We start from the raw sequence: 27,250 nt of genomic DNA on the forward strand, positions 1-27,250 counted from the left end.
TGAGGTTCACAAATATGTAAATTTCATTTATTTTTGAAAAGCTCAGAAGTAAACAGTCCTTAGTACCTGTAATGAGCTATTCATAATAAAGGGCAAACACCAAGGCCAGTGCCACGTAGGATTCTGCTTCGTGTTTAGCTGCAACCCAGCTGTCCCATGCAATGTCCCAGATCCATCTGCTGGCAATCTGTGAGAGAAATTTTGTAAAGACCAACTTTAGATTGAACATATTAAGAAGTAATTTTCAAATCTACACTAGTTTTTAAAAAATGAATGCATCGGTATCTCAGAAATTATTTTTCAGACATAATTTGTCTGGTTTTCCCTTTCATAAAAAGCTTGGAGAATGACACTGCCCCAGCCCATCCTTCTTTAATGGAGGCTGGCCTTTCTCTAAAACAGAGAGAGGCTCCCTTAGCTGTGTTTCCAGGGCCAGGAGCAGAAGGCCCCTGGGAATGGGGATGTAGTGGCTCTGCATACAGTATGACTCTGCCATGTAATCCCTGACAAGGAAGTCTTCCCACCCTTTAAAGATTTTCAGCCAAAAAGTTTGTCTGGGCCTTGCCTTGAAATGAAGAAATGGCATTGACTATACAAGTAGGCTGATATGGACAATTCTAACTCCTTTTCTCTGTGTACAAATCCATATGTGATCTGATTTCAGCCCACTTCTTCGTGGAGGATCTAAAATGGCCCAAATTCTTTTTTTTTTTTTTTTTTTTTTTTTTTTTTAAGACATAGTTTCACTCTTGTTTCCCAGGCTGTAGTGCAATGGCGTGATCTCGGCTCATTGCAACCTCCACCTCCTGAGTTCAAGTGAGTCTCCTGCCTCAGCCTCCAGAGTAGATGGTATTACAGGTGCCTGCTACCACATCCAGCTAATTTTTCTATTTTTAGTAGAGATGGGGTTTTACCATGTTGACCAAGCTGGTCTTGAACTCTTGACCTCAGGTGATCCACCCACCTTGGCCTCCCAAAGTGCTGGGATTACAGGCATGAGCTACCACGTCCGGCCGAAAAATTCTTTATGGCTTCTCCTATTAGGAAGTTGACTTTATGTCCCCACCCTGTGAATAAGACTTGGCCTTGTGACTTGCTATGAGTTGTAAAACATGACACTGTGAAACTTCCAAGCAAGGCCTTCAGAGGTCTTGTAGCTGCCACTCTCATGCTCGTGGAATACTATGCTGAGCCCCCCCATGTTATGAAAGCCCACTCAACCTACTGGAGGATGCTGGCTCACATGCAGGAGAACCCAGGGGCCCAGGCCACAGCTAGCCCAACAGTCAGACAAGTGACAGAAGCCGTCTTGGACCTGCAGGCCCAGGTAAGTCATTACATGGCTACAAGTGCATCGGTGAGACCAGCAGAAAAGCCAAGTAGCTGACTCACAGAAAGTAAGCAAATACATGGCTGTTGTTATAAGATACTAAGTTCTGGGGTGGTTTGTTGTGCAATAATATAAGCTGAAACATTCCCCCACTGCGCATCATGCCACTCTCTACCACCTACTTGTTACATATCAAGCACACGAAGTCATCCCTGCCTCAGGATCTTTGGACTTGAAGTTTTCTCTGCTTGGAACATCCTCCCTCCTCTTTGGTACGGCTGGTTCCTTCTTATCTGGATATCAGAGGGTTCTCCCTTCTCTAAACAATCCCAAGTAGCCACTCTGCTACTCTATCATATCCCTACCTTAATGTTCTCTTTGTAGCACTTACCATCTAGAACATCCCTATTTCTTAAGTCTGTATGTCATATGTGGTGCAGCTTCTCTTCTCCATGGGAGCCAGGATGCTTCTTTCTTGCTGATTGTTCTCTCCTCAGTACCCCTCTGCCAGTCCAGGTCCCCCTCCCCATGCTTCATCATGCAGTCCGCTCCTAAATGGAACCTCTGCAGATTCTTCCAAATGCAATTTTTTCTCTCTTTTCTCTCCAACTCCCACATATTCCTTATCAACTCCTTAGATAATTACACAGCCTAGTGATATTATCTCTTTGTTAATAAATAATTTAATAATTACCTTGCTGTTTCTTGAGGGCTCTGTGCTGGTGATTATGTTAAGGATTTTAATATAGATAATTTCATTTCATCTTCACAACAGCTCTAGGAAGCCAGTTTTATCATCACCATTTTATAGACGAAGACACTGTGCCAAGGCCACAGCTAGCAAGTGTTGCAGAGGCGATCTGACTCCAAAACCCAGGCTGTTTACGTTATTCCTATCGTTTTATTTCCTTAAATTCTAAATTGTGCTGCATTATCTCCTTAACTAGGGTAAAATCTCCTTCAGAATCATGGTCCATGTTTTATCATTCCTTGTATTTTCCTTAGTACCTAACACCCACTAGTGCCCAAAATAAATTTACTGGTTAATTAATTAACTTAAATTACATTAAACCGTCAAAATTGATATGCTTAAGGAAGAGAATAGCAATGCAATTTAATAAATTATTAGTACCAAATAGCTAAATTGCTACTTCTAGGTTTGTACTTTTCTTTCTTTCATTCTTTTTTTTTTTTTGAGATGGAGTCTTGCTCTGTTGCCCAGGCTGGAGTGCAGTAGAGCGATCTCGGGCCACTACAACCTCCGCCTCCCAGTTTCAAGAGAGTCTCCTGCCTTATCTTCCCGAGTAGCTGGGAATACAGGGGCCCACCATCATGCCCAGCTAATTTTTGTATTTTTAGTAGAGATGGGGTTTCACCATGTTGGCCAGGCTGGTCTGAAACTCCTGACCTCAGGTGATCCACCCGCCTCAGCCTCCCAAAGTGCTGGGATTACAGGCATGAGCCAATGCACCTGGCTGGTTTGTACTTCTCAAATAATTGACAGTGAAATAAATACATTTAACAACATGATACTTTCTTTTGAAAGGTACCTCAGAATCTCTGGAGTGCCCTTGAGTCATCACAATAAAAATCAAATCACTAGAGAGGAGATGCCTTATAGTTCTAATTGCTAGATCCTGTATCAATGGGGTACTTACATTTATTGCTTGGCCAGTCTTTTGAATAAATAATACTTTTATAATGAACTTATAACGGTGGTACCCAAATTCTTTGACTGCAGACAGTATGCGGTCTGCCAATTCAAGTGACAAGTGAGAGAATACTTTATCATCATATTTGACATCTTTAAGACTTTCCTTTAAGAAAATTTAAGAAAAATACTTTTATTTTCAAACCAAATATTTCCTATATAAAAATTCAAGTAGAAAACATATCTAAATAATATATATAACTGTTTAAAAATAAATATATTCCTAACTAAATAATATTAAATACATTTTATGCTTACCTATTTCTGTAACAAGTTTGAGGAATATTTATTGGGGTTTTCAAATTATATTCAATTACTTTTCATTATCGACACAAGCTGTAAGTTGTAATTTACTAGACTACTCTGCCAAACAGTTAATAGACAGACACAGGAGATTTTCCAAAGAAGACTTTTAGAAATTCTTGGGTAAAGGAAACAAATCTTTTAAAATTTATACATATATTAAAATTCAGATTTTGGTTTTCTTATAGTGAAGATTACTTGGACTCACAACCTGTACCATGTCACTGCCCTGCTCAGTGGGCTCACATTAAAACTACTTCTTTCCAACCCTCCTCTGTAGCCTCTCACTCCACTGATTTTTCTCTGGCCTCCAGGAAAGTGAACTCAAAGATTTCTAACCATGTTTATTAATAAATTAATGTATAGCTTGAGGGAAATGGACATGGCTTGTGGGCTATAAAGCATTACTCTTTTTTACAAACCAGGAGCAGAACTGGACACCTAGCAGACAGACTACACATCTCTGATTAACTGACTTGTTGTGCCTGCACCAATGACACAATGCCTTCTGGTTCTAGTGACAACTGCATGGGCCAATTCCTGGAATGAATTTCTTTGTATATATATTCTTTGTTTCTCTGTAGAACCCTCATACAATACTGCTATCATATATATTTATCAACCTACTGTTAGTATCTGCTGGATTTTAGTTTGTACTGAATGAGCTTGGAATTTCTTCAGTGGCTCCATTCTATATGAATTAGCAAACTTTAATTTTGCCAGGGCACTCTTCCATTCTTTACCTATATCAGCAATTGAGTCATCAAAAGGAGGCTCTACATACTGAACATCGTGAACTGACTCTCTCAGTCTTTCTCTTAAAATCTGTGCATACTGGAGGAGAAAGAGAGAGGGGAAGAGAGAAAGGGAGAAAGATTACTTTTTAAATTGTAAAATGATTTTTCAGATTAAAAAACCCTGTACAATGGGACAGGGCTCACACAAAGCTTGGAAATTTGTTAAACAGACTTCTACAATAATGTGGTTGCTAAATCCTAGATTTGCTCCTGGCTATCAATTTGGCAAAAAAAAAAAAAAAAAAGGAATACTATTTATCCTTTTATCTATACTCACAAACATATACACACAAATTGCATGCATATATTTAGAATATCCATGGATGATCCACAGGGACTAGAAACAAGAGTGGCCTCCAGGGAGAGCAACTGAGTGGCTATGGGATGGAGATACAGGGAAAACCTTTCTTCCTCCCTACCCTGAGATTATGAAAATATTATCCTTCATTATCTTAAAATTTTATTTTACTTCATTTACTCATTTTTAAATAATATAATTATTTAGGTAGCACATTCATAAGTCTTAAGCTGAAAAGATACCAAAAGAGCATTGATTCGATATTTATGAGTTCATGCTTTTGACATGAAACATTCATTCTGTGACATCCAATATGCATTAATGAAATATTTGCATAGTATCCAATATGTCCCAGATAAATGCTCTAGCCTCTTAAATTAAAGCAGTGAGCTTCATTTTATTAATAGCCAGGAATTTCTTTTTCTTGCCTAATTGCTTGGCTAGAACTTCCAATTCTATGTTGAAAAGAAGTGGCAAAAGTGGACATCCTTGCTTTGTTACTAATATTACAGGAAAAGCTTTCAGTCTTTCCCCATCGAGTATGATGTTTGCTGTGCACTTTGTTGTTGTTGTTGTTTTGAAACAGAGTATTGCTCTGTCGCCCAGGCTGGAGTACAGTGGCATGATCTTGGCTCACTGCAACCTCTGCCTCCTAAGTTCAAGCGATTCTCCTGCCTCAGACTCCTGAGTAGCTGGGACTACAGGCGCATGCCACCATGCCCAACTAATTTTTTTTTTTTTTGTATTTTTAGTAGAGATGGGGTTTCACTGTGTTAGCCAGGATGGTCTTGATCTCCTGACCTCGTGATCTGCCCGCCTCAGCCTCCCAAAATGCTAGTATTACAGGTGTGAGCCACCATGCCTGGCATTTGCTGTGCAGTTTTCATACAGAGCTTTTATTAGGTTGAAGTAGTTTCCTCCTATTTCTAGTTTTTGGGGTGTTTTTATAATAAAAGAGTGTTGAATTTGACATATGCTTTTTCTTCATCAATTGAGATTTATCATGTGGTTTATTTCATTTAGTTAATGTGGTGTATTACCTTGATCGATTTTCATATGCTGGATCATCCTTGCATTCCAGGAACAAATTTCACTTGGTCGTGGTGTCAAATCCTTTAAATAAAATGCTGAATTCAGTTTGCTAGTATTTTGTTGAGAATTTTTGCATCAGTGTTAATATATGATACATGTCTGTAGTTTGCTTTTCTTGTAGCGTCTTTGTCTGCCTTTGGTATTAGGGTAATGCTGACTTCTTAGAATGAGTTAGACAGTATTCTCTCTGCTTTTATCTTCTCAAAGAGATTGTAATAATTGATATAACTTTTTCCTTAAATGCTTCGTAGAATTCACCAACGAAATCACCTGAACCTGGTGATTTCTGCTTTGGAAGGTTGTTATTGATTCAATTTTTAAAAACAGATATATGCTTATTCAGATTATCTATTTCTTTTTGTATGAGTTTTGGGAAATTGCATCTTTCAAGGAATTGGTCCATTTCTTCTAGGTTATCAAATTTCTGGGCACAGAATTGTTCATAATATTCTTTTATTACATTTATGGTGTTCATGAAATTTCTAGCAATATCCTGACTTGCATTTCTGCTATTAGTAATTTGTGTCCTCTCTTTCTTAGTTAGCCTGGATAGAGGCTTATAGGTTTTATTGATTTTTTCAAAGAAAAAGCTTTCAGTTTTGTTGGTACCTGATTTCAATTTCATCAATTTCTGCTATAATTTTTATTATTTCTTTTCTTCTTGGATTTAATTTGTTCTTCTTTTATAGTTTCTTTGAGGCTTATTTTAGCTCTTGCTTCTTTTCTAATATATGCACACATTCAATACTATACATTTCCTTCCAAGCCCTGTTTTTGCTGCATTCTACAAATTTTGATATGTTTTCATTTTTATTTAGCTCAAAGTATTTTTTAAATTTCTTTTGAGGTTTCTTCTTTTGTTAGTGTTTTTTGATGTCTAGCATTTCTTTCTAGTTCTTTCTTAGGATTTCCATTTCTATGCTTACATTGCTCATCTGTTCTTGTATGCTACTTTATCAACTACAGCCCTTTAACATATTAATCATAGTTACTTAAATTCTGATAATTCCAAAATCCCTGCCATGTCTGGTTCTGCTGCTCACTCTGTGTTTGTTGTTGTTTTTAGTATGCCTAATTTTTTTCTTGAAAGACAGACATGATTCGCCAGGTAAAGAAACTGATGTAAGCAAAAGAAACTACCAACAGAGTGAACGGGCAACCTACAGAATAGGAGAAAATTTTTGCAATCTACTCATCTGGCAAAGGGCTAATATCCAGAACCTACAAAGAACTCAAACAAATTTACAAGAAAAAAACAAACAACCCCATCAAAAAGTGGGCAAAGGATATGAACAGACACTTCTCAAAAGAAGACATTTAATGCAGCCAACAGACACATGAAAAAATGCTCATCATCACTTGCCATCAGAGAAACGCAAATCAAAACCACAATGAGATACCATCTCACACCAGTTAGAATGGCGATCATTAAAAAGTCAGGAAACAACAGGTTCTGGAGAGGATGTGGAGAAATAGGAACATTTTTACAGTTGGTGGGACTGTAAACTAGTTCAACTATTGTGGAAGACAGTGTGGCGATTCCTCAAGGATCTAGAACTAGAAATACCATTTGACCCAGCCATCCCATTACTGGTTATATACCCAAAAGATTATAAATCATGCTGCTACAAAGACACATGCACATGTATGATTATTATGGCACTATTGACAATAGCAAAGACTTGGAACCAACCCAAATGTCCATCAATGACAGACTGGATTAAGAAAATGTGGCACATATACACCATGGAATACTATGCAGTCATAAAAAAGGATGAGTTCATGTTCTTTGTAGGGACATGGATGCAGCTGGAAACCATCATTGTCAGCAAACTATCACAAGAACAGAAAACTGAATACCTCATGTTCTCACTCATAGGTTGGAACTGAACAATGAGAACACCTGGACACAGCAAGGGGAACATCACACACTGGGGTTTGTTGTGGGGTGGGGGGAGGGGGAGGGATAGCATTAGGAGATATACCTAATGTAAATGACGAGTTAATAGGTGCAGCACACCAACATGGCACATGTATACATATGTAACAAACCTGCACATTGTGCACATATACCCTAGAACTTAAAGTATAATAAAAAATTAAAAAAACAAAACAAAAAAAAAAAAAACTGCTGTAACGAGGCCTCTAGTATTGTGCTTGCAATGTATTTGTGGAGAGGAAGCATTCCATAGTTGTAGGACTAGGTATTTTAGTGAACCTGGGCTTCTGGATTGTGAACTTTACAAATGTTTCTGAGTTTTCTGTTTTTTCCCCTACTTGCTTAAGTCACACAGGATGGCTAAGGAGGGCTGGAGTGAGGTCACAGAGCAAACTGCTGCTTGTCACTCTACTCTACTTTTGGGGGCAGCTGTTTATCCTGTGACCTCACTTCTCTGATGGATCTAAGAAGAGTTAATTTTTTCGGTTTGTTCAGCTTTTTACTTGTTAGGACATAGTAGGGACTTTAAGCCCCTCACATGTAGAACAAGAAGCTGGAAGTCTTACCTTTGTTTTTTGAATGATATTTTAGCTGAGTATAGAATTCTAGGTTGATAGTTATTTTGAGTCCTTAAAGATGATGCTTCAATGTCTTCTGTCTTGCATTGTTTCTGAGAAGAACGCTGTCATTTTGTCTGTTTCTATGTATGTAACATTCCTTTGTTCTAGTTGCCTTTAAATTTTAAATCACTGGTTTCAAGCAATTTTATTATTGCATGTCTTGGCATAATTTTTTTCGCGTGTCTTGTGCTTGGAGTTCACTGAGCCTCAGATTTGTGGGTTTACAGTTTTCAACAAATTTGGAAATTTCTCATTCCTTATTTCTTCAAATACTTTTTGTCTGTCCTCTCTCACCTCATTTGGGGACTCAAATTACAAGAACATTAGGCTACTTTAAGTTCTGCCAAAGCTCATTGACATCTTGTAATATTTTTTCAGCATCCTTCCCCAATTTCTGTGTCTCTCAATGTCCTTTCTTCTGCACTGAATCTGCTGTTAATGTCATTTAGTGTATTTTCATTCCTGACATAGTATTTTTCATCTACAGAAGTCTGAGTTGAATTTAACATGCTCAGTCTTTCTCTACACTCTTAAATATATGGAATGTAATTATAATAACTTCATATGATTTACTTTGATGAAAACTAATAACTCTCTTAACTACTTTAATGTCTGTTTATATTAATTCTATTTTGTGTAATTTCTGGGCTGATATTACTGTTTCTTCAATTTTGAACTTTATTTTCCTGCTTCTATGTAGGTCTATTAATATTTAGAGACCAGACAGTGTGAATTTTACCTTCTTACAGGTTGGATATTTTTGTATTCCTAAGACTCTTGAGCTTTCTTCTAGAACAAAGACATTTGGAAACGGTTTAATCCTCTTGAGCCTTGCTTCTCAACCTTGATAAGCCAGATCAAAGAACTCATTCTCTATTTTTCCCACTACTAAGGCAATGCACTTCTTAGCACGCTAACCAAAGCCCTATATTTTTCATGGTTTTCCACTTTTTCTGGTGGGAACACGCCCAAGGATATTTTTATTCCTTTTGGGTGATTCTTTCTCCACCTCCACTCTCCACCTTTGGTGAGAACTTTCCTCACCAGATGCACTGCTGCACTAAGCTGAATACCCTGAGAAACGTTCTGTAGGTCTTTAGGGCAGCCCTGTCCTAATACTCTGCTCTTCAGTCTCACGCTATCTTGGCTTCCCAGGCTCCCAACTCCTTTTGAACTAAAGGAGGCCTTTCCTTGTGTTGTGGCCTGGAAAGTCTCACCAGGCAATTAAGGTAGGGGCAATATTGGGGCTTACCTTACCTGTTTCTCATCTCTTGGAGATCACTCTTGTCCTGTTTGACACCCAAATCAATGGAAACAACCGCTCCATACATTTTTGTGTGTTACTTTAAGTAGTTTCTGGTAAGAATTACTCCATATTGGCTGAGAGTAAAAGTCCCTCACCAGAAATAATCTCCTGTTGTGATCATCTGTCAGGCTTCTGTGTCTTAATTGCAGAAGCAGCATTATTAACTCCATAAACCTCTCAAAAACAAAATTATTTTGTTTTTGTTTATTAAGAGAATGCTTCTCTAGGGCAGTGATTGGGACCTTCCTTTCCTCTACAGTATACTCAAGGGATGCAACTACATAGTATCATTAACAGCAGCTTTCAACTGCAATGATTCTTAAGGAAATGGGGCATTCATGTGTGGCCTGAAAATAGCCATTAATGCTTCTAATAAGCTGAAAATTTACATCTGTACAATTTCTCCTTTGTGTATAATATTGTATTGGCTGCCTGACTCTACTTATTAAGTATAATAATATACTTATTAAGCTGTACTTATTAAGAATATTTTATTCCTTTTATTAAGAATCTTTACAATCTTTTTAAAATTGGGAATAGGCTTTAAATATGATCAACTTTTTGGCATCTAATAATACCTGAGTTTCTACTGATGTAGCATTTCCTTATATTGAGCCTATATATAGCCCTAAAATAAAATGAGCTTGGGCATGAGATATTACTTTTATTTCTAAATGCCACATGCTAGTGTTTAAGATTTTTTTTTTTTTTTTTTTCTGAGATGGAGTCTCACTCTGTCGCCCAGGCTGGAGTGCAGTGGCATGATCTCAGCTCACTGAAACCTCCTCCTCCCGGGTTCAAGCAATTCTTGTGCCTCAGCCTCCCTGAGTAGCTGGGATTACAGGCACCCACCACCACACTGGCTAATTTTTGTATTTTTAGTAGAGATGGGGTTTTGGCCTCTTGGCCAGGCTGGTTTTGAACTCCTGACCTCAGGTGATCCACCTGCCTTGGCCTCCCAAAGTGGTGGGATCACAGGCATGGGCCACTGTGCCCGGTTGTATTTAAGATTTTCAAATGCATGTGCACAGGTGAGAACAGTTAAGCTTTCCATTTTTAGTAATCTACTTCGCATTTTGTTAACCTTTGATCTCAACAACAGGAACTCATTCTTGTTAAGCCAAAGTATAATTTATTGGAAAGATACAGTTTACATAACAGCAAAGAAGGCTGATGAACCAGATTCATAAAGACACATGGAGCACTTTAGCTTCTCATCTTCAATGTGAATAAACCTCAATCATTTTATCTGCATTATTTCAAATAATTCATCTAATTAGCTTAGTTTGGGTCTCATCCTCATTAAAAAGTTAAGGAAAGTAGCTGACAATCTCACCAAAGCTCTATGCAATTGCAGATGAGTTAATTCTCTAAAAGTTAACTGAGATGCTACCACTAGAAAAAAGGAAATGGAGGCAAGACAGATAAAATCAAGAGATGGTCATATTGATTAAACAGTATGTCTTAAATTTTCCTGTGCTCCAAAATAGGGAAATTAACAGCTACCTTAAATTGGAAATGACTAAGTGCACAGTTTCCTCACGTACATTTAGTAAGCATTTGTAGAGTCCTCAATGTCTTCCCAATTATTGTTCTATTCAAATTTCTCACCTCTAAAAGACTCAACTTTAAAGATAGCTATAATTGATGACATCCATATCAAATAAGCAATAATTACTTTGGTCCATGTCCCCTCACTCCCAGATTTTAACCTATATACCAGGTGCACCTATGTGTCCCCTCATTGAGTTCAGGCTCATTGAATTTTAAAGACCACTTCAGACCTCAAATAGGCAATAAGTTTATAAAAGCCACCCTTGTCTGCCTCAATATATAGAAATTTTTCTTTACTGTTGGTGACCTATCTGTTATTCAGACTCATTGCCAAGCGAACAGCATAGTGTTTGGGAGTGTGAAGTTTTAAGTCCAATCGATTTAGGTTTCTAGCCTTGCTCTGCTCTTTTTCTTAGCTGTGTAAACTTGGCCTGTTTACTTTTCCTCCTTCGTTCTCTCCTCTGTAAAATGTAGTTACCAAGGAAACATTATTAGAACCTGAAATTTCGCCATTACTTATTTTGAGAATTCTCTTTTTGAGAGTAATCTTAAAATGTTTTAGGGTCTTCAAAAAACTGTTTTGCCTGTCATCTCTGACTTCATCCTATTATAGGTCCATGAAGTAAGTATGACGAGAAACCAGTACAGGCCAAGTGGACCGAGTACCAGCACACAGGTTCTGGTCCCAGCTCTATCATTACAGCTTTGTATCCTTGGGCAAACTAGTATCAATAAAAGATAGAGTCTTTAATACATTAACAGTTTTCAAAGCCTAATCATATAGAAAGACCTGTGTTATATCACCAATACAACTGAATAACGACCCTTTCCATCAATATCAGACAATAAGTTTTGGACAGAATATTTTCAACTTAAGTTTTTTTCTCCTGTACATTCTTCAAAGATCCAGATTGCTGATGTTTTAAAAACCCAAAACACGGCACTATTCTGCCTGGTTTATCAAAATTTTTTTAATACAGCATACACTCATTTTTCGCTGCAAACTGCTTATAATGGCACTAAATACACTAACATACTGTGTTTTAGTACGAAGCAATAATTAATACTCAGAGTACTCTCAGGAAATCCGCAAGCTGAGTAAATCTGAAAAGAAGATCTTGTAACCACCCTTCCAATCGACTTAGCAGGGTTCTACGGCCCTAATTAAAAAACGAGAAAACTTTAGCACTCAAGTCCAAAGGGGACTGCCCAACTCAGTCTCAGGCTTCAATTTTGCACCTGGGAAAAAAGAAACACAAAAGGGAAATGCTGCCTTCTTGGCTCTGGGGGTGGTGACGGGAGCGGGGCCCACTGAGGAGCGATTTCAACTAAGGGTCGGACAAAGCCGTCTCGGGTCCCTAGCAGTCTCCGCACTCACTGCCTCCTTCTCGAACATGCTAGGCCTCCTCTCTTTCCTAGGCGTCACCGGCGCCTGCTGAGAGCTCTGGTTCGGGGTCTGGATGAGGCTCGACTTCACGCCTCGGCCTCGCTTCTCCATCTCGCTCTGCTCCCCAAGACTCCCACTGCCTCTCCTCCGCCGACCGTCAAACGCCTCAACAGCTCCCGCGAGGGCGGAAGTCTCCCACCTGCGCCTGGTACGGTCGGAAGTGCCCGCTAGGGCTCCAAGGCGCCTGGAGGCGGGGCGCGCAGGTGCCTGCGTCATTCATGCGCGCCGCAGCGGGGCACCGGAAGTTATGGAGGTAGGGCGGATGCAGGGGCCAGTTGGATCCCGAGCTAGGCAGGGAGTCAGCGCCAGGCTGGGTGGTGTTCGGCTACGCTGAGTGGGTGGGCGAGCACGCGCCTGCGGTGACCGGCAGTCCCGCGCTGGAGGGCGCTGGCGCCGTCGCGGCCCTGGCCTCTGTGGCGGTATCGGACGCTCGGCCTTGCAAGACGCCTGGCGGGCCCTGCCGGCGTCCCGGGGCCAGGCTCGGTTTCTCCGTCGTCTCTTGACCCTTAACTGGAACGCGGCGGACGGTCAGGGAGGGCTGTGCGCGGTGGCGCGGGGGCGGAAAGCCGCAGGTCGGACTCTCACCTGACCGTGGCCTCGTTCCTAGAAGCGCAGTTTCGTAGTCGTTGCCTGTAGGGTCCACACTCGGACAGTAAATTTGTTTTCATCGCTTTTAGACCGTTTGAGTCACTATGAAACTCATCACGACGGCCTCACCGACCTCGTGTCAGGAGATCTGGTTGCCTCGTAATAAACATTTATTTATTTTTCCTCCCTGAGGCAATTAAATATCAAACACCTATCATCAGCAGTAACGACAGCGGAGCGGGGCGTGGTGGCGCCTGTGGTCCCAGCTACTCCGTAGGCTGAGGTGGAAGGATCGTTTTAGCCGCGGAGGTGGAGGCTGCGGTGAGCCGATATCGCGCCACTGCACCCCTGTCTGGGCGACAGCGAGACCCCATTCCCAAAATAATGATAACGATAACTACCATTTTTGAGTACTATGTGCTAGATGCTTTTCATGTATAATCTGATGACTGCAGCCCTACAAGGTGCAGCCTGGCACCGTTTTATTTCACTTAGAACTGAGATTCGGATAAAGTAAGTTTTCCAAGGCAAGAGGTAGTCAGAGACTGAGGAATGATTCAAATTTAAGTCCAGCCCCAAAGCACCGGCCTAGTGTAGTCTGCAGAGTTCCAGCCCCATAGAGCCCAATGGAGGATGCGAGTGACAATCACCATTCAAAAATAGTTCATGCCGATTTCTTTAGTGATGACTTAATTGTTAGCGCCTACTGGGATTGTTCAAAAAGTAGGGCTGAGAGTGGAAAGTGCAACTTCTGGGGACAGGAGGAGCAAACAGGGCAACTGATACTGAGCAGGACCAGGGAACTCAGACTGATCAGTTTCCACTTTACAAAGCTGCCCAGAGTTAATTGTGACTGTCACAACACAGCCACTCCTTAACTCGACACACCAAAATAAAGAGCCTCGGTTCAGCTTTGGATCCTGAATTTGACTTCTTTGCAGGATTATAGATAGTCTTAGTGTCATGTGGGATAGTCGTAAGGATTTTGATTTTATTTGAATCTCCATGGAAAACCAGTACGGTTTGCTACTTTTTACATGGCAGGGAAGGCGAAACTTTACCTCTGCCCATGTTAGTTCAGAGTGACCCCTTTAACAAATGAAAGGTTAATAAGAAAAAGGTTTATTAATGTACAGAGTACACATCACAAGGGATAAACCTCAATGAAAAGTAACTTGAAATGGTGGCTTAGAACTACATTTGTATACCATCTTCAACAAAGAACTATAGATTTGCAGAGAAACGACACAGGAGAGCAGTTTCAGGCTTCAAAGGGCAAGAAACTGGGAAAGTAGATACATATTTGAAAACTGATGGAGTAAAAATTGTTTGCACATTCCTCTGGTACCTTCTCTGGTCTGGCAAGAGTCTAAAGTTATCCCCAGTAAAGAATATATATCCTGTGTTTGGGCGGAAGAGGGGGAGGAGAGAGAGCTTTTCCTTCATTTGCTGCCTCTTGTCTTCAGCTCCAATTTGTTGTTGTTTTTATATCAAAGAGGCATGTTTTGGGATGACATTGTGGTTTTCTCCAACACCGTTTAGGGAGTCAGAGGTACGCGGGGTTCTTTTTCCTTCTTGTTCATTATACTTGGTTTCTGCTCTCCCATTCCCCATTTTAAAAAACTGCTTATTTTGATAACTCTAGGATAGTGAAGGAATGCTGAGAGGAGTAATGCTCTGTTGGTAAAATACATTCAGCTTCCATGAACTCATATCTTTTTTTCTTTTTTTTTTTAGTGAAAGCAAGTTTATTAAGAAAGTAAAGGAGTAAAGAATGGCTACCCCATAGGCAGAGCAGTTTGCAAATATTATGATTGATCATTTTAAGTCTTTAAACCTTTATCATATTTGAGAACATTTATGTAAATTTTATTTATTTATTTATTTATTTATTTATTTATTTATTTGAGACCGAGTCTCGCTCTGTCGCCCAGGCTGGAGTGCAGTGGCGCGATCTTGGCTCACTGCAAGCTCCGCCCCCCGGGTTCATGCCATTCTCCTGCGTCAACCTTCCAAGCAGCTGGGACTACAGGTGCTCGCCACCTCGCCTGGCTAATTTTTTTTGTATTTTTAATAGAGACACGGTTTCACGGTGTTAACCAGGAAGGTCTAGATCTCCTGACCTCGTGATCCACCCGCCTCGACCTTCCAAAGTGCTGGGATTACAGGCTTGAGCCACTGCGCCCGGCCAAATTATCTTTAATATTTAATCACAATGTTTTAATCATACAACTTTCATGGTATCCGGAAAGCATGTTAACAGCAACTATACCTGAGTGCACTCAGTTCTTAGAGAATTTTCTTGTGACTTAAATATATAATACTCTGTATTTCTTTCAGTTAAGCAGTGCCTTTTATTTTATTTTTTTTAGGTATTAATAGGGGACCCTATTACCACATGTCTTTCTCCCTCAGTGTATGATATAATTTGTAATCTTGGGTTTCAACTCAGAGAAAATTGTGATATCAATAGCATTGTTACTCAGAATGGTGAAGTATGCTGGAAAACAATCACAGACTGTGTGAGCTACACAGAGTCAGGTTTGTGCTGTCTTTGTACTCCAAACTTTCATAACTGTTCCATTGAAAATGTCTTGACCTGTAAAATTCCCTTTCTGACCACTGGTTCATTTTGTTAGATAATGTTATAATACAGGCCTCACTCCAAAGGAGAACAGAAATTAATGTGAAAAGAGAAGGGATGAGTACAGAGAAGCATGGAGAAATTAATGGAAAGCTGGGCTAAGAAAACCTCCTCTGCAGAGGAGGTGTCAGGAGGCAGAGAGGGGCTGGTGGACTGTTGATGATGTAGATCTCAGGGCCTTGAGATGATTCTCCATAGGAGTCATATAAATTAAGGGTAGAAAATGACCAGTAATAGATTATACAGTTATTTTAAATGTCTTCTAGGCATTCTTGCACACTTTGGAGCAGAGATATAGATGCGGAAATTTAATAATAGTTATAAAAATTACAAATGAACATACTCTGGCCTAGCAGTCCATTTTCAGGAATCTTTAAGACAGATACAGATATGAAAGTGTGATTGTGCAAGGTTATTCCTTGCAGCATTGTTTGTAACAGCTAAATAAATAAACAGCCAAACATCAAGCAGTAGGGGATTGGTTCAGTAAATTATGATAAATTTATATAGCGGAATATTATGCAGTGGTACAAAAGAGTGAGGGGGCTCATCTGATACAAAAGTCTCTGAGCTAAGTTGGAAAAAAAATAGGACGGGCTTGTATTTGTAATTACCCTTTGGTATTTATTGATGATGAACCAAGCGGATGGTTAATGCCAAACTTATAAAAAAAAAAATTAAAACAAAAACTTCATATGATAAATACGTTTAAAACAATTCATTGCCATTAGAAATCTCAGTCTAATAACGTTAACTTTAAAAAATCAGGTTACAAAGTTGTGTATACAGTGTGAGCCTGGTTTAACTTAAAAAAAAAACAGGTTACAAAATTATATACACAATGTGAGCCTGGTTTTCTGTATTCTTATGTAAAGGTAAAGACATTGACAAAAATAGTTTTCTCTTGTTTGAAACTTTTTGTATTTTCCAAATTCTCTGCTGATAGTATAGTTCTCTTTCATAACCTGATAAGCATTATGTGATTTATTTCCAACAATGTAAAAGTATATCATATGTTCAATGATAAGCTAATTGTTGATTTTCTGGAAATTTTATAATTAAAGCATTTTTTCTTTGATGATATAGGTATTTTATATCACATGATATGGAGCTATGGTGCTGAAATTTGTTTTCTTATCCTTTAAGATCAGGATCTGGATTACTGGGGAAGCGTGAGGCTGCTTGGCCCTGTGTGTGAGGCTGTCCATTCACATTTCTTATCTTTGACCAAGGGGCAATTTGAAATTCGATATGCACCGTGGTTCCAGTGGACAAGTTTTCCAGAGGTTTGGCTTTTGAACAACCTTTAGAAATAAAAGACTGTGCAAATACTACTTAGAGCACTTATTATTTGCCAATTTTAAAGGGGCTTCCTTCATCTCCAGGCCCTCCAGCTGTGAAGAAGTGTCGAGGGTTGCAAGAAAACCCTGGGCTGTTATGCCAGGTCTCCAAACCCTGAGCTGAGAAACATGCCCTTTGGAACACAGAAAGGTTTTGAATTCATTATCACAGGATTAGCGGTTGGAGAGCTAACATTTGGCACATAGTGCTCGTCCAGGGATAGAAGAAAAATTGACCACTCCAGAATAAGAGGCCCTGTGGAGAGGTATTGAGGTGTTCTAAGACAGCCGGGCCTGGAGACCAGAGCTGGGATACTTGGTTTGTTAATGGGGAACTGAAGGGAATATGGGTAATTTGGGCCCCAACCCAAAATCTTGTTTTGGTTTGTTTTTTTGGTCAGTTTTTCTTCATTTTGTTGGGCACACTAAATGACCACAGTAAAGCAGTAACTGTAACAAGTCTAATTCTGCTTTGAATTTGGAGTGAAGGAATCATCATGTCCCCCTTGTACTAGCGCTTTTAAGTGGCAGGATGAGCTGCCTTGTGTGTATCTGTTTGAGGACTCAGCCAAATCAAAAGGAGAAACACGATGGAGGTCGAAATGCTTGACTTTTCCACTTAAATTATGCCAGATTTGTTGCTTTCAATAAATATTTAAATAAAGAACTTTCAAGGAATTCTTTAGCTATTAAAATATTTTTATTGATTCTTTAAGCAATATAATTATACAGAAAATGTTTACTTATTCGCTGAAAATAACAAAATATAGCAGTTGAAATCTCTCGAGGTTTGAATTTCAATAAATAATGTTACTTTGAGAAGTAGTTTTGGAGTGTACATCCTAATATATGTTTTATTCTAAATAGTTATTTCCTGAAATATTTGATGCCTTGGAAAGTCTACAATCTCCCGCTATTTCTCTTAGCTTAATGAAATTGACATCGTGTCTGGAACGAGCCTTGGGTGATGTAAGTGCGAGAACTCTTCCATTATTGGCCCATTAAATTGTCTGAATGAACATTAAGCTATTTTACAGTTGTCCTCAGATTTCTTATTTTCCTATAACATAAAATCATTTGGTATACATTTTTAATATTTCCCTTTTGAATGATTATGAAATCAAAGGATTGGTGTCTAAGTACTTTTCACCCTTCATTTGTACAAACAGTTGCTTCATGGATAATGTTTTTAATGTTTATTGACTCATAATGCAACTGTTACACAATTTTTGTTTGAATTTTAGGTATTTTTACTGATTGGGAAGGAATGCCCCTTTCTTTTAAGAGATCTGCTTGCATCTGAGGAACTTGCTCAAGTCTTCGGGCAGTCTGTGGTAAGCTTGTTCATCTAAACTCATGGAGTGTATTAGTCCGTTTTCATGCTGCTGATTAAGACGTACCCGAGACTGGGAAGAGAAACAGGTTTAATTGGACTTATAGGTTCACATGGCTGAGGAGGCCTCAGAATCATGGTAGGAAGATAAAGGCACTTCGTATATGGCAGCAGCAAGAGAAAAATGAGAAAGAAGCAAAAGTGGAAACCCCTGATAAACCCCATCAGATCTCATGAGACCTACTCACTATCATGAGAATAGCACAGGAAAGACTGGTCCCCATGACTCAGCTACCTCCGCCTGTGTCCCTCCCACAACTTGTATCTTCCAATTCTGGAAGATACAATTCAAGTTGATATTTGGGTGGGGACAGAGCCAAACCATATCATGGAATAAGTGCAAAACAACAATTCACATATGCTATGCTTTTGTTCCTCCTAAATTGATGATGCTTTAGGAAAAAATTGTATCAGTGATTCAAGCATATTCTTCCTTCCCACCTTCCCTTTCAAAACTGCCCCTCCTCCAGCTCGTAGAAAGCTTTCCTATCCCAAGTGTGAATAACTCTGGGGCACCACAGGGCCAGTGTGAAGCATGTTGCCTCGATCAATTACATATTATTAACTATAATAATCCAGAATACAACTTTAACTCTTTAAATGAGTGATAATATGGTTTTATTTGAAAATTTTAACGTGAAATTATGCCTTTTGCAACCATTTAAACTTACAGTGGAAAAAAAATTCAGATGTTAAAAAAATCATGCAGTTACATACTATATTAAAATCTCCTAAAGGGCACATGATCAAGAGACTTAAGACTAATGAATATCCTTATGCAACTGAGTGAGGCAGGGTCAAGATGAAGAAACCCAGGAGAGCCTTATGTGGAAGCTGCGCTTGCCAAGCCAGAAAGCTGCCAGATGATTTTTGGAGTAAAGAAATCTGTCTTCAGTGGAGCTTTTCCATTCATTTCTGTGGGTCTTTACTGCTTGTCGGCTTAAAGATCATTTTCTTTTGTGGAGAGCTTGGAATGAAGATAAAAAGTGCAAACCTTTTGTTACACTGAATTCTTTTTTTTTTTTTTTCTTTTTCTTTTTTTTTTTTTTTTTTGAGACAGAGTCTCACACTGTCGCCCAGGCTGGAGTGCGGTGGCCGGATCTCGGCTCACTGCAGGCTCCGCCTCCCGGGTTTACGCCGTTCTCCTGCCTCAGCCTCCCAAGTATCTGGGCCCGCCACCTCGCCCGGCTAGTTGTTTGTTTGTTTGTTTTTTGTATTTTTTACTGGAGACGGGGTTTCACCATGTTAGCCAGGATGGTCTCAATCTCCTGACCTCGTGATCCGCCCGCCTCGGCCTCCCAGAGTGCTGGGATTACAGGCTTGAGCCACTGCGCCCGGCTGTTACACTGAATTCTTAAATACATTTTGTTTCTTTGATCTGTTCTTTGGTACTTGCTTATATGTGATTGGCCTTCTGCCCACTTGTGGCCCCTTCAGCTGCCAGGTACTTTTACTTGGTCACTGCCATTTATACATCTGATTGACCAGATAGTGTGAACCATGAATATTTCATAAATTATTGGTAGAGCAAAAAGGTCTCCTGAAGCTGCATAGAAGAACTGCTTGTTAAACGTTCCTACATTCAGTAGAACTGCTCTTGATCATTTCCACCTCCTGGTTTTGGGTCTCCCCTCTGAGGGAAGGTCAGAATGCATCCACATTCCCTTCTCAGCAGCCATCTTTCACATGCATGAATACAGTGTTCACTTCCTTCTCGAGTCTTCTGGAGGCTCAACTATTCTTTCTCCTATGACAGGGTTTTAAGTTCTTTTAGTCTTTGAACATCTTCCCTTATTTTCTGAGTTTCTTCTAAGTATGGTGCCTCAAACCCAAAGCAGTTCTCTGGGCATGGCATGATTGTAGTCCATTAAGTAGGACCCCTGGTTGGGTGTTTTCTTCACTCTGTAAATAGATGGTGGGGTAGATCAGTGATGGGCTTCACGTCAGACAGCTAGGAAGTGGAGGCTCAAGCCTGGAGTCATGCTACTTGGGCATCCCCTGCTGCCTCTGCTTAACCATACAATTGCATGCTGCTTAATACAGTGATATGTTTCTGCTTGTCATATCATTGTCTTTTTAAATTTTATTTAGATGTTAGGCACATTTGAAGCACTTTATTAAAGCAGGATAACCTGGGTTGGATCTTATCCCCCATATTGATTTTGTAGCCTTTGAGACCTTGGTTTCACCTTTCCATGCTTGTATTTTTTTCACCTAGATGCTGGGGATAATAGTAGTACCTTCCTCGTAGGTTGTTCTTAGGATGAGTGAGTTGATGAATACATATAAAATGTGTCTAGCACATATTAAACACTCAGTGTTGGTTTTATCATTATTACTGCTATATACTAGCCAAAACTGTTGGCTCTGTCAGTTAAAAAGAGCAGAAATATTATCTTCATATTATATTGGTTTATTCAGTAATTCAATAATAATTAACTATGTAATGATTTGCTGTCCTTAACCGGATTAGATGAATGTGCTAAAAGTCTTCGTTGGCTCTCCGTGTGGTCTCAACCTGCGTAACGTCTTATGGCATGGGTTTGCGTCCCCTGAAGAAGTTCCTCCAAAGTAAGTTTCAAGTGAAGGAATTTTCTTCCTTTTCTGGATCTACCAAAGAGTTTTTTAAATTCTGAATTTCATGAGAAAGAAATAGATTTTGTGAAACATGAGTGAGTTTTGAGATAGGATTTTGAAGATGAAATTGAGTATTACTAGTGTAGTCACCAGAGTGATGACCGGGTTATGGTTTCAGTGACTTACACCCCAAAGGCAGTTCAGGGGCGACACCAGAAGGATGTTATGCCATTCACGTCCTGGGTGGGTGGAAGACCCTGAGGTTTCATTAGGGTCTTCATCAGAGTTTCTGTGGTGTTATTGTGCCTCCCAACTCTTGCACAGCCTAATTCCTACATCTAGAGAATTTGGGGCAATTTTTTTTTTTTTTTTTGAGATAGAGTGTCACTCTGTCACCCAGACTGGAGTGCCATGGTGCATTCTCAGCTTACTGCAACCTCCTCTCCCAGGCTTAAGTGATCCCCCTGCCTCAGCCTCCTCAGTAGCTGGGACTATAGGCACACGCCACTATGCCCACATAACTTTTTTGTATGTTTTGTAGAGATAGGATTTTTGCCCAGACTGGTCTCAGACTCCTGAACTCAAGTGATCTGTCTGCCTCGGCCTCCCAAAGTACTGGGATTACAGGCATGAGCCACCGTGCTCAGCCAGTTTCATGCAATTTAATGGTGCTTTGCTTTCTTAATTTTAAATTTGTATTTTTCACAGTGAAGCTTTTTATAGGCATGATTGAGTACATTTTTGTAACAGATCTCTATGGTATTTCCCCTAGATACTGTTCAATGATGATGCTGTTGACAGCAGGATTGGGTCAGTTACTGAAGAGTTACCTTCAAAAAACTAAACTTACATTGGCACATCGCTCTTTCATAACTCCTACAAACCTTGAGGATTTGCTTGTTTTTCCTGGTAAGTACTACGTTTCACATTTCTTCCTTAATGTAGCTCTGCGTAGATATTTGCAAAGTCAGTAAACAGCATTAAGAGGTGCACTCTTGAGGTGGGGTGAAGTAGTTATTCTTCAGTAGTCGGATGGCTTTCAGAGTTGCTTGAAGAACCTCCTACATTTTGCCACCCAAAGCCCTGCCTCCTCCTACCATGCCCTGGGATTGTTGTGGGGGTCACAGGAAGTGCAGCTGTGTGAGTCAAGCTCTTTCTTCCTCAGATGCACTATGCGCAGCAGTGGTCTCAGGCTGTTGGATGATGTACATTTTCTCCTCCTTTTATCTCTTGTATTTTTGTACTCATGATTGTTATACCAGAAATACTTACAGTAGTATCAAGGGTCTTTTACACCTTCTGAAAATGTATTTTACTTCTCTTGGTCATTGTGCTCAGTTGGTCCACCCTGAACTGTTGCCTAAATCACTGAAGAGCTGTCCATGCCCCATTTTCCAAGGGTCACCTGCACCTCAGGCCCTTGGTCAGGGCAATCCTACTCTCTAACAAGTCCCCTGCTGCAGGGGTCACGGTTCAGCCACCTAAAGCGGTTGGCTCATTGGCATCACTCCTCCAGCGTGTTTCTGTCTTTTTCCAGTTGATCATTATGATTGTGTTTAAAACTGTATGTTATTTTACAGATGTTACTTATGAGGTGCTCTCAGTATTAGAAGAAGCGATGACGAAATCTGCTTTTATATTAAAAATCATGTTACCATATTGGGAAGTTGCACTGGTCAAGTTCAAGTCACACAGGTAACTGAAGGGTGCATGGCAGAGTGGTTTGCAGTGGTTGGAGGCCAGTCTTTCTTGATGCCCTTCACTTTCGATGCTTTTTGCCGTTGGAGTAGGAGTGAAGAGAAGCTGGACTGACTTGAGCAGACCTGAAAATAAAACACCTTCATAGAGTTGCTTCAAGGACAGCCTGTGATTGTATCTTAAACATTTTGTGCTGGCCTTTTGGTGCAGTTGATAGAATTGTTTTTTAGGATCCACTTTTTAATATTTTCTGGAATTCTTAGAATGAGCAAAACATGTTCAGAACCATGAAACAGAGATAAGCCAGCTTTGTCCTTACATTCTGTTTCTGTTTCCTCAGGAGCAAACACGTGTATGGTCGCCACCAGAAGGTCTGGTGAGCTGGTCTTTAGTTCCTTAAAGGATATTACCCTAATTCATTCATTTTTATGCCTTGAGAACCCACTGAAATCCTGGTATGTGCATTTTTGTTTTTTCTTTTTGAGACTGGGTCTCACCCTGTCACCCAGGCTGAAGTGCATTGGAACCATCTTGGCTTACTGCAGCCTTCAACTCCTGGGCTCAAGCAGTCCTCCCACCTCAGCCTCCTGAGTAGCTAGGACTGTAAGTGTGTACTACCATGCCTGGCTAATTTTTGTACTTTCTCTAGAGATGAGGTCTCAGTCCATTGCCCAGGCTGGTCTTGAACTCCTGGGCTCAGTGATCCTCCTGACTCAGCCTCCCAAAGTGCTAGGATTACAGGAGTGAGCCACTGCGCCCAGCCTCAGTATTTTCTAGAAGCAATGAAATGAGTTGGACAGTTCTTTGATGACATTTTGTTCTGTAGAACCTACGAAAAATGGTTCATCAAAAATTAAAACACTGGAAGGTTTTTTTAAAATCACTACTTAATGAAACTTTGGTTCTATGTGTGTGTGGTTGTTTTTTTTTTTTTTTTTTTTTTGAGACAGTCTCACTGTGTCACCCAGGCTGGAGTGCAGTGGTGTAATCTCAGCTCACTGTATCCTCTGCCTCCTAGTTTCAAGCTGTTCTTGTGCCTCAGCCTCCCAAGTATGAGGGACTGCAGGCATGCATGCACCACCACACCGGGCTGATTTTTGTATTTTTAGTAGAGACTGGGTTTCGTCACGTTGGTCAGGTTGGTCTCAAAGTCTTAGCCTCACGTGATCCGCCCACCTGAGCCTCCCAAAATGCTGGAATTGCAGGCTTGAGCCACTGCGCCCAGCTGGTTCTGTTTTGCTTCTCATATTATCAGGTATTATAATTTCTCTTTGCCTTTGATATGTAGACTGCAGCAGTTATTGTGATGTTGGTGTCAATATTATTTTTGTTTTTTGCTTGTTTGTTTTTTACTTAGAGACGGTCTTACTCTGTCACTCAAGCTAGAGTAGCACAATCATAGCTCATTGCAACCTTGAACTCGTGGGTTCAAGCAGTCCTCCCGCCTCAGCCTCCTGAGTAGCTAGGAGTACAGACAGTGCCACCGCACTCTGCTAATTTCTAAATTTTTTGTAGAGATGGGGTTTCCCAAGCTGGTCTTGAACTCCTGGCCTCAAGCGATCCTCCCACCTTGGCTTCCCAAAATGCTGGGATTACAGGCATGAGCCACCACACCTGGCCTAATACTTACTTTCAAAACATGGAATTTTACCTATTTTCCCTTCAATTTCATAGGTTTGCTGACTGTGCCATATTGTTGCTGACACAACTAGAAACTGGACTTAGGAATGTTTTTGCGACACTTAACAGGTGTCCACAAAGACTCCTGACTGCTGAGGTAAACTTGTTTTTATTACTGATTGTGATGACTGTTGCTGTATTAACAGTTTTCTGTTACCAATGAAAAGTTTTTAAAAATTTTATTCTGTTTAACATTAAAATGCATTTTTTAGCTAAGAACTGTGGAAGTCTTCACTGTCATTTTTTAGGATTTATATTTGTTGTTTATGATTGTTTTTGATATTTCTGAAATATTTCCAAACAGTCTTTTAAACTTAATGATGCCACGAACGTAGTAGGCACTGATTCTCTCTCTAGCCGTGTTGATGGTGTGTCACTGTAACCGCGTGAGATGGCTGGGGTCTAGCCAGGAGACTGAGGCGACCAGTGGTTGATCCTGACCTTGGGAAACTAATTGAAACCTGAGCTTGACTTTCTCCATCTTGCAAATGGAAGATGTGGGATTTGGAGGTGACTTGGTTAGTGTCAACCCTGTAGCAGATCGTGGAAGCCTTTGTCTCACAGTTTCTTGAGCCCCTCCAAGTGTGTACACACACATGCACACACAGTGGCCTCAGAGTTCCCACACTGACCCCCGTTGCCCTGTCTGAGGCGAGCGTCTCTGAGTTTCCAGACTACCTCCTCTGGCTCCTAGAATTTCTCATTTCTGCTCCTTTTGGTAGTTATGATAAGATCCTGCTGCTTAGTGACAGAGATCTTGAAATAATATGGCTGCAGTGACTGAAATAGGCTAGAAGTGCATTTCTGCCTTTCCCAAATGTGAGTAGCTCCCGCGGAGATGGCAGCACCCCCATCATCACTCAGACCCTCTGTGTCGTCTTCCACTGATGAGGGTCAGGCCTTCCTCATGGAGACTACTTCTTCCTGGCTCCAGCCGGCTGCGTCAGCCATCACATCTGCTTTCCAGCCAGCAGGAAAAGCGAAGATTGGTGCACGCCCCTCTGTAAGGACACTTCCTGGAGGTAGCACAGGCTGTGGGCCAGAGCTCAGTCGCACTTGCTACCAGGGAGGCATGGAAGCGTTCCTGGGTGGCCGAGTGCCCAGCTTCCCACGGGACGATCTGTTGTGGAGGGAGGGCAGGCACAGTCGCTCCACACCTCGGATTCTCATCTCCTTCTCTAGCTTGGCTTTTGCTTTTTGCCCCTCTTCGTAGGCATTCGTCAGTGCTCTGCTCTCAACCCTATCCTATGTTTCCTCTCCCTGGGACATCTTATGCAGTTCTGTGCCTTACATTTTCATCTCTGGGGGAACAACAATTAGAAAATACTTTGAACTCAATGAAAACAAAACCCAACCTATGAGAAGTTTTGAACCCAGTGAAAGCAGTGCTGCGAGAGCTCACGGCCCAGGAGCCGGGCTCCCCAGCGTTGCTTCTCACTGACCCCCATCTGATCTCTGCAGTTAGATCTGCTCGTGCTCGCTCAATATCTTCATGTGACTTTTCCTCAGCACCTCACGTTTATCTTATTTCAGAAAGGCATTGTTTCCCACAGATTTGTCCTCTGACGCTCCCTCTGTCATCTCAGCCTCACCAACTGCAGACTCCAACAGCATCTCGTGTTTCCCCCACACCTCCCATGTCCACTCAGTGGCCAGCACGGTTGGTGGTTTCCAGCCGGCTGACCTCGTGCTCTTCCTGTCCAAACTGAGAAGCCCCGCCTGGCTCCTCGGCCCACCCGAGCTCATCTCACGATTCTTCCTCCTTCTCAAATTTCACTCTCACAGTCCTGCAGATTCTTTTTTTTTTTTTTTTTTTTCTTGTAGAGACAGAGTCTTGCCATGTTGACCGGGCTGATCTGGAACTCCTGGGCATAAGTCATCCTTCTGCCTCGGCCCTCCAAAGTTTTGGGATTACAGGTGTGAGCCACCATACCTGGCCCCACTGATTATTTTCTAAACTGATATTGTTAAGTTATTTATGGTTTTCTTCATTCGTTTAACCTCCTTGATGATGTCCTGCTGCCTGCCAGATGGAGTTCATCCTCTTCACGTGGCAGCAAGGCCTCGGGTGCTAACCCTGCCTTCCTCTTTGGTGTATTCCCTGTTTGGGTCCCTCAGTGAAATTTAGGCTTCTTGTCAGCTCCAGAACTTGCTTGTCTTTCTTCTTACTTTGTTCCTCACCCCCAGACTTACCACTCCAGATCAGGGGCTCTGACCACAAGAGCGACCTCCCGGAGGCTCATCTACTCAAAGGTTGAGGCTGCTTTTTTCTCTGTGTTCTGTTTCTGTCTCATCTTGGAGGCAGTCCTGCTTTGCCCTACTCATGTGCGTTTCTGCAGAGGTCTCTGCAGCTTCTCTGAGGCAGGCCTTCACGTTGCCATCGCCTGGTGCCCACGCCCAGTGCCTTCCATGTAGGCCACTCAGCACTATGTGGAACGAAGCTTCAGGAAAGAGATGGTCCTCACCCATTAGAGCCCTTGCTTCATGATACCTGCATGGGGACTGGCTGCATGGTGGCACGCTCCATCACTCTAGGGCCATGTAGTGCAAATAAATTTAGATATTTGGATATTTACTTGTCATTTGACTTCATAAATAAATAACATGACTGTTTCCACAGAGGATATAATCTATCAAAGACTATATTAAGTTTTAGCCCAGGCTTTTATCCAGAATAAACAGGATCAGTTTTTAAGGCAATATATATATATGAAGATATTTTATAAAACTTAATAAGACTCTGCAGATACTGTTATTATTTACTGATTACTTTTGTGTCATGAGGTCTCTTCAGGGCCAGTGGAAGATATGAATATGAGTGAGATTTTCTGACTTCAGAAGCTTATTTATCACGGGAGAGTGAGAAGGCATTTATACTAACTCTGTAAAACAACGTAGAAGCTAATGCATGTAGTTGATGGAGGTAAATGAAA

At 40.8% G+C, this 27,250-nt stretch overlaps 2 protein-coding genes across 4 annotated transcripts in view; one reads left to right on the plus strand and one right to left on the minus strand.

Moving 5' to 3' along the window:
• TCTE3 (t-complex-associated-testis-expressed 3) lies at window positions 1–12,564 on the minus strand. Its single transcript, XM_003898415.4, has 4 exons — window positions 12,329–12,564; window positions 3,972–4,178; window positions 2,989–3,147; window positions 1–187 (listed from the first exon to the last, which is right to left on the minus strand). Exons 1-4 carry the CDS (start codon window positions 12,446–12,448, stop codon window positions 77–79), a joined length of 597 nt encoding a protein of 198 aa, XP_003898464.4. The 5' UTR covers window positions 12,449–12,564; the 3' UTR covers window positions 1–76.
• ERMARD (ER membrane associated RNA degradation) overlaps window positions 12,380–27,250 on the plus strand; it is a 23,681-nt gene continuing 8,810 nt past the window's right edge. For 2 of the 3 annotated variants that reach the window (XM_031667589.1, XM_031667590.1), the window contains exons 1-9: window positions 12,380–12,650; window positions 15,358–15,526; window positions 16,776–16,915; window positions 17,837–17,938; window positions 18,214–18,303; window positions 20,836–20,933; window positions 21,712–21,848; window positions 22,520–22,634; window positions 24,312–24,414. In XM_031667589.1, the coding sequence (XP_031523449.1) occupies window positions 12,411–12,650; window positions 15,358–15,526; window positions 16,776–16,915; window positions 17,837–17,938; window positions 18,214–18,303; window positions 20,836–20,933; window positions 21,712–21,848; window positions 22,520–22,634; window positions 24,312–24,414 (1,194 nt within the window). In that variant the 5' untranslated portion in view covers window positions 12,380–12,410. Of the gene's footprint in view, window positions 12,651–13,313; window positions 14,538–15,357; window positions 15,527–16,775; window positions 16,916–17,836; window positions 17,939–18,213; window positions 18,304–20,835; window positions 20,934–21,711; window positions 21,849–22,519; window positions 22,635–24,311; window positions 24,415–27,250 lie in introns of those variants that run through there. The other variant, XM_031667591.1, reaches the window with a different exon arrangement.

The sequence above is a fragment of the Papio anubis genome, chromosome 6, assembly GCF_008728515.1.
Source record: "Papio anubis isolate 15944 chromosome 6, Panubis1.0, whole genome shotgun sequence".
Taxonomy (NCBI): domain Eukaryota; kingdom Metazoa; phylum Chordata; class Mammalia; order Primates; family Cercopithecidae; genus Papio; species Papio anubis.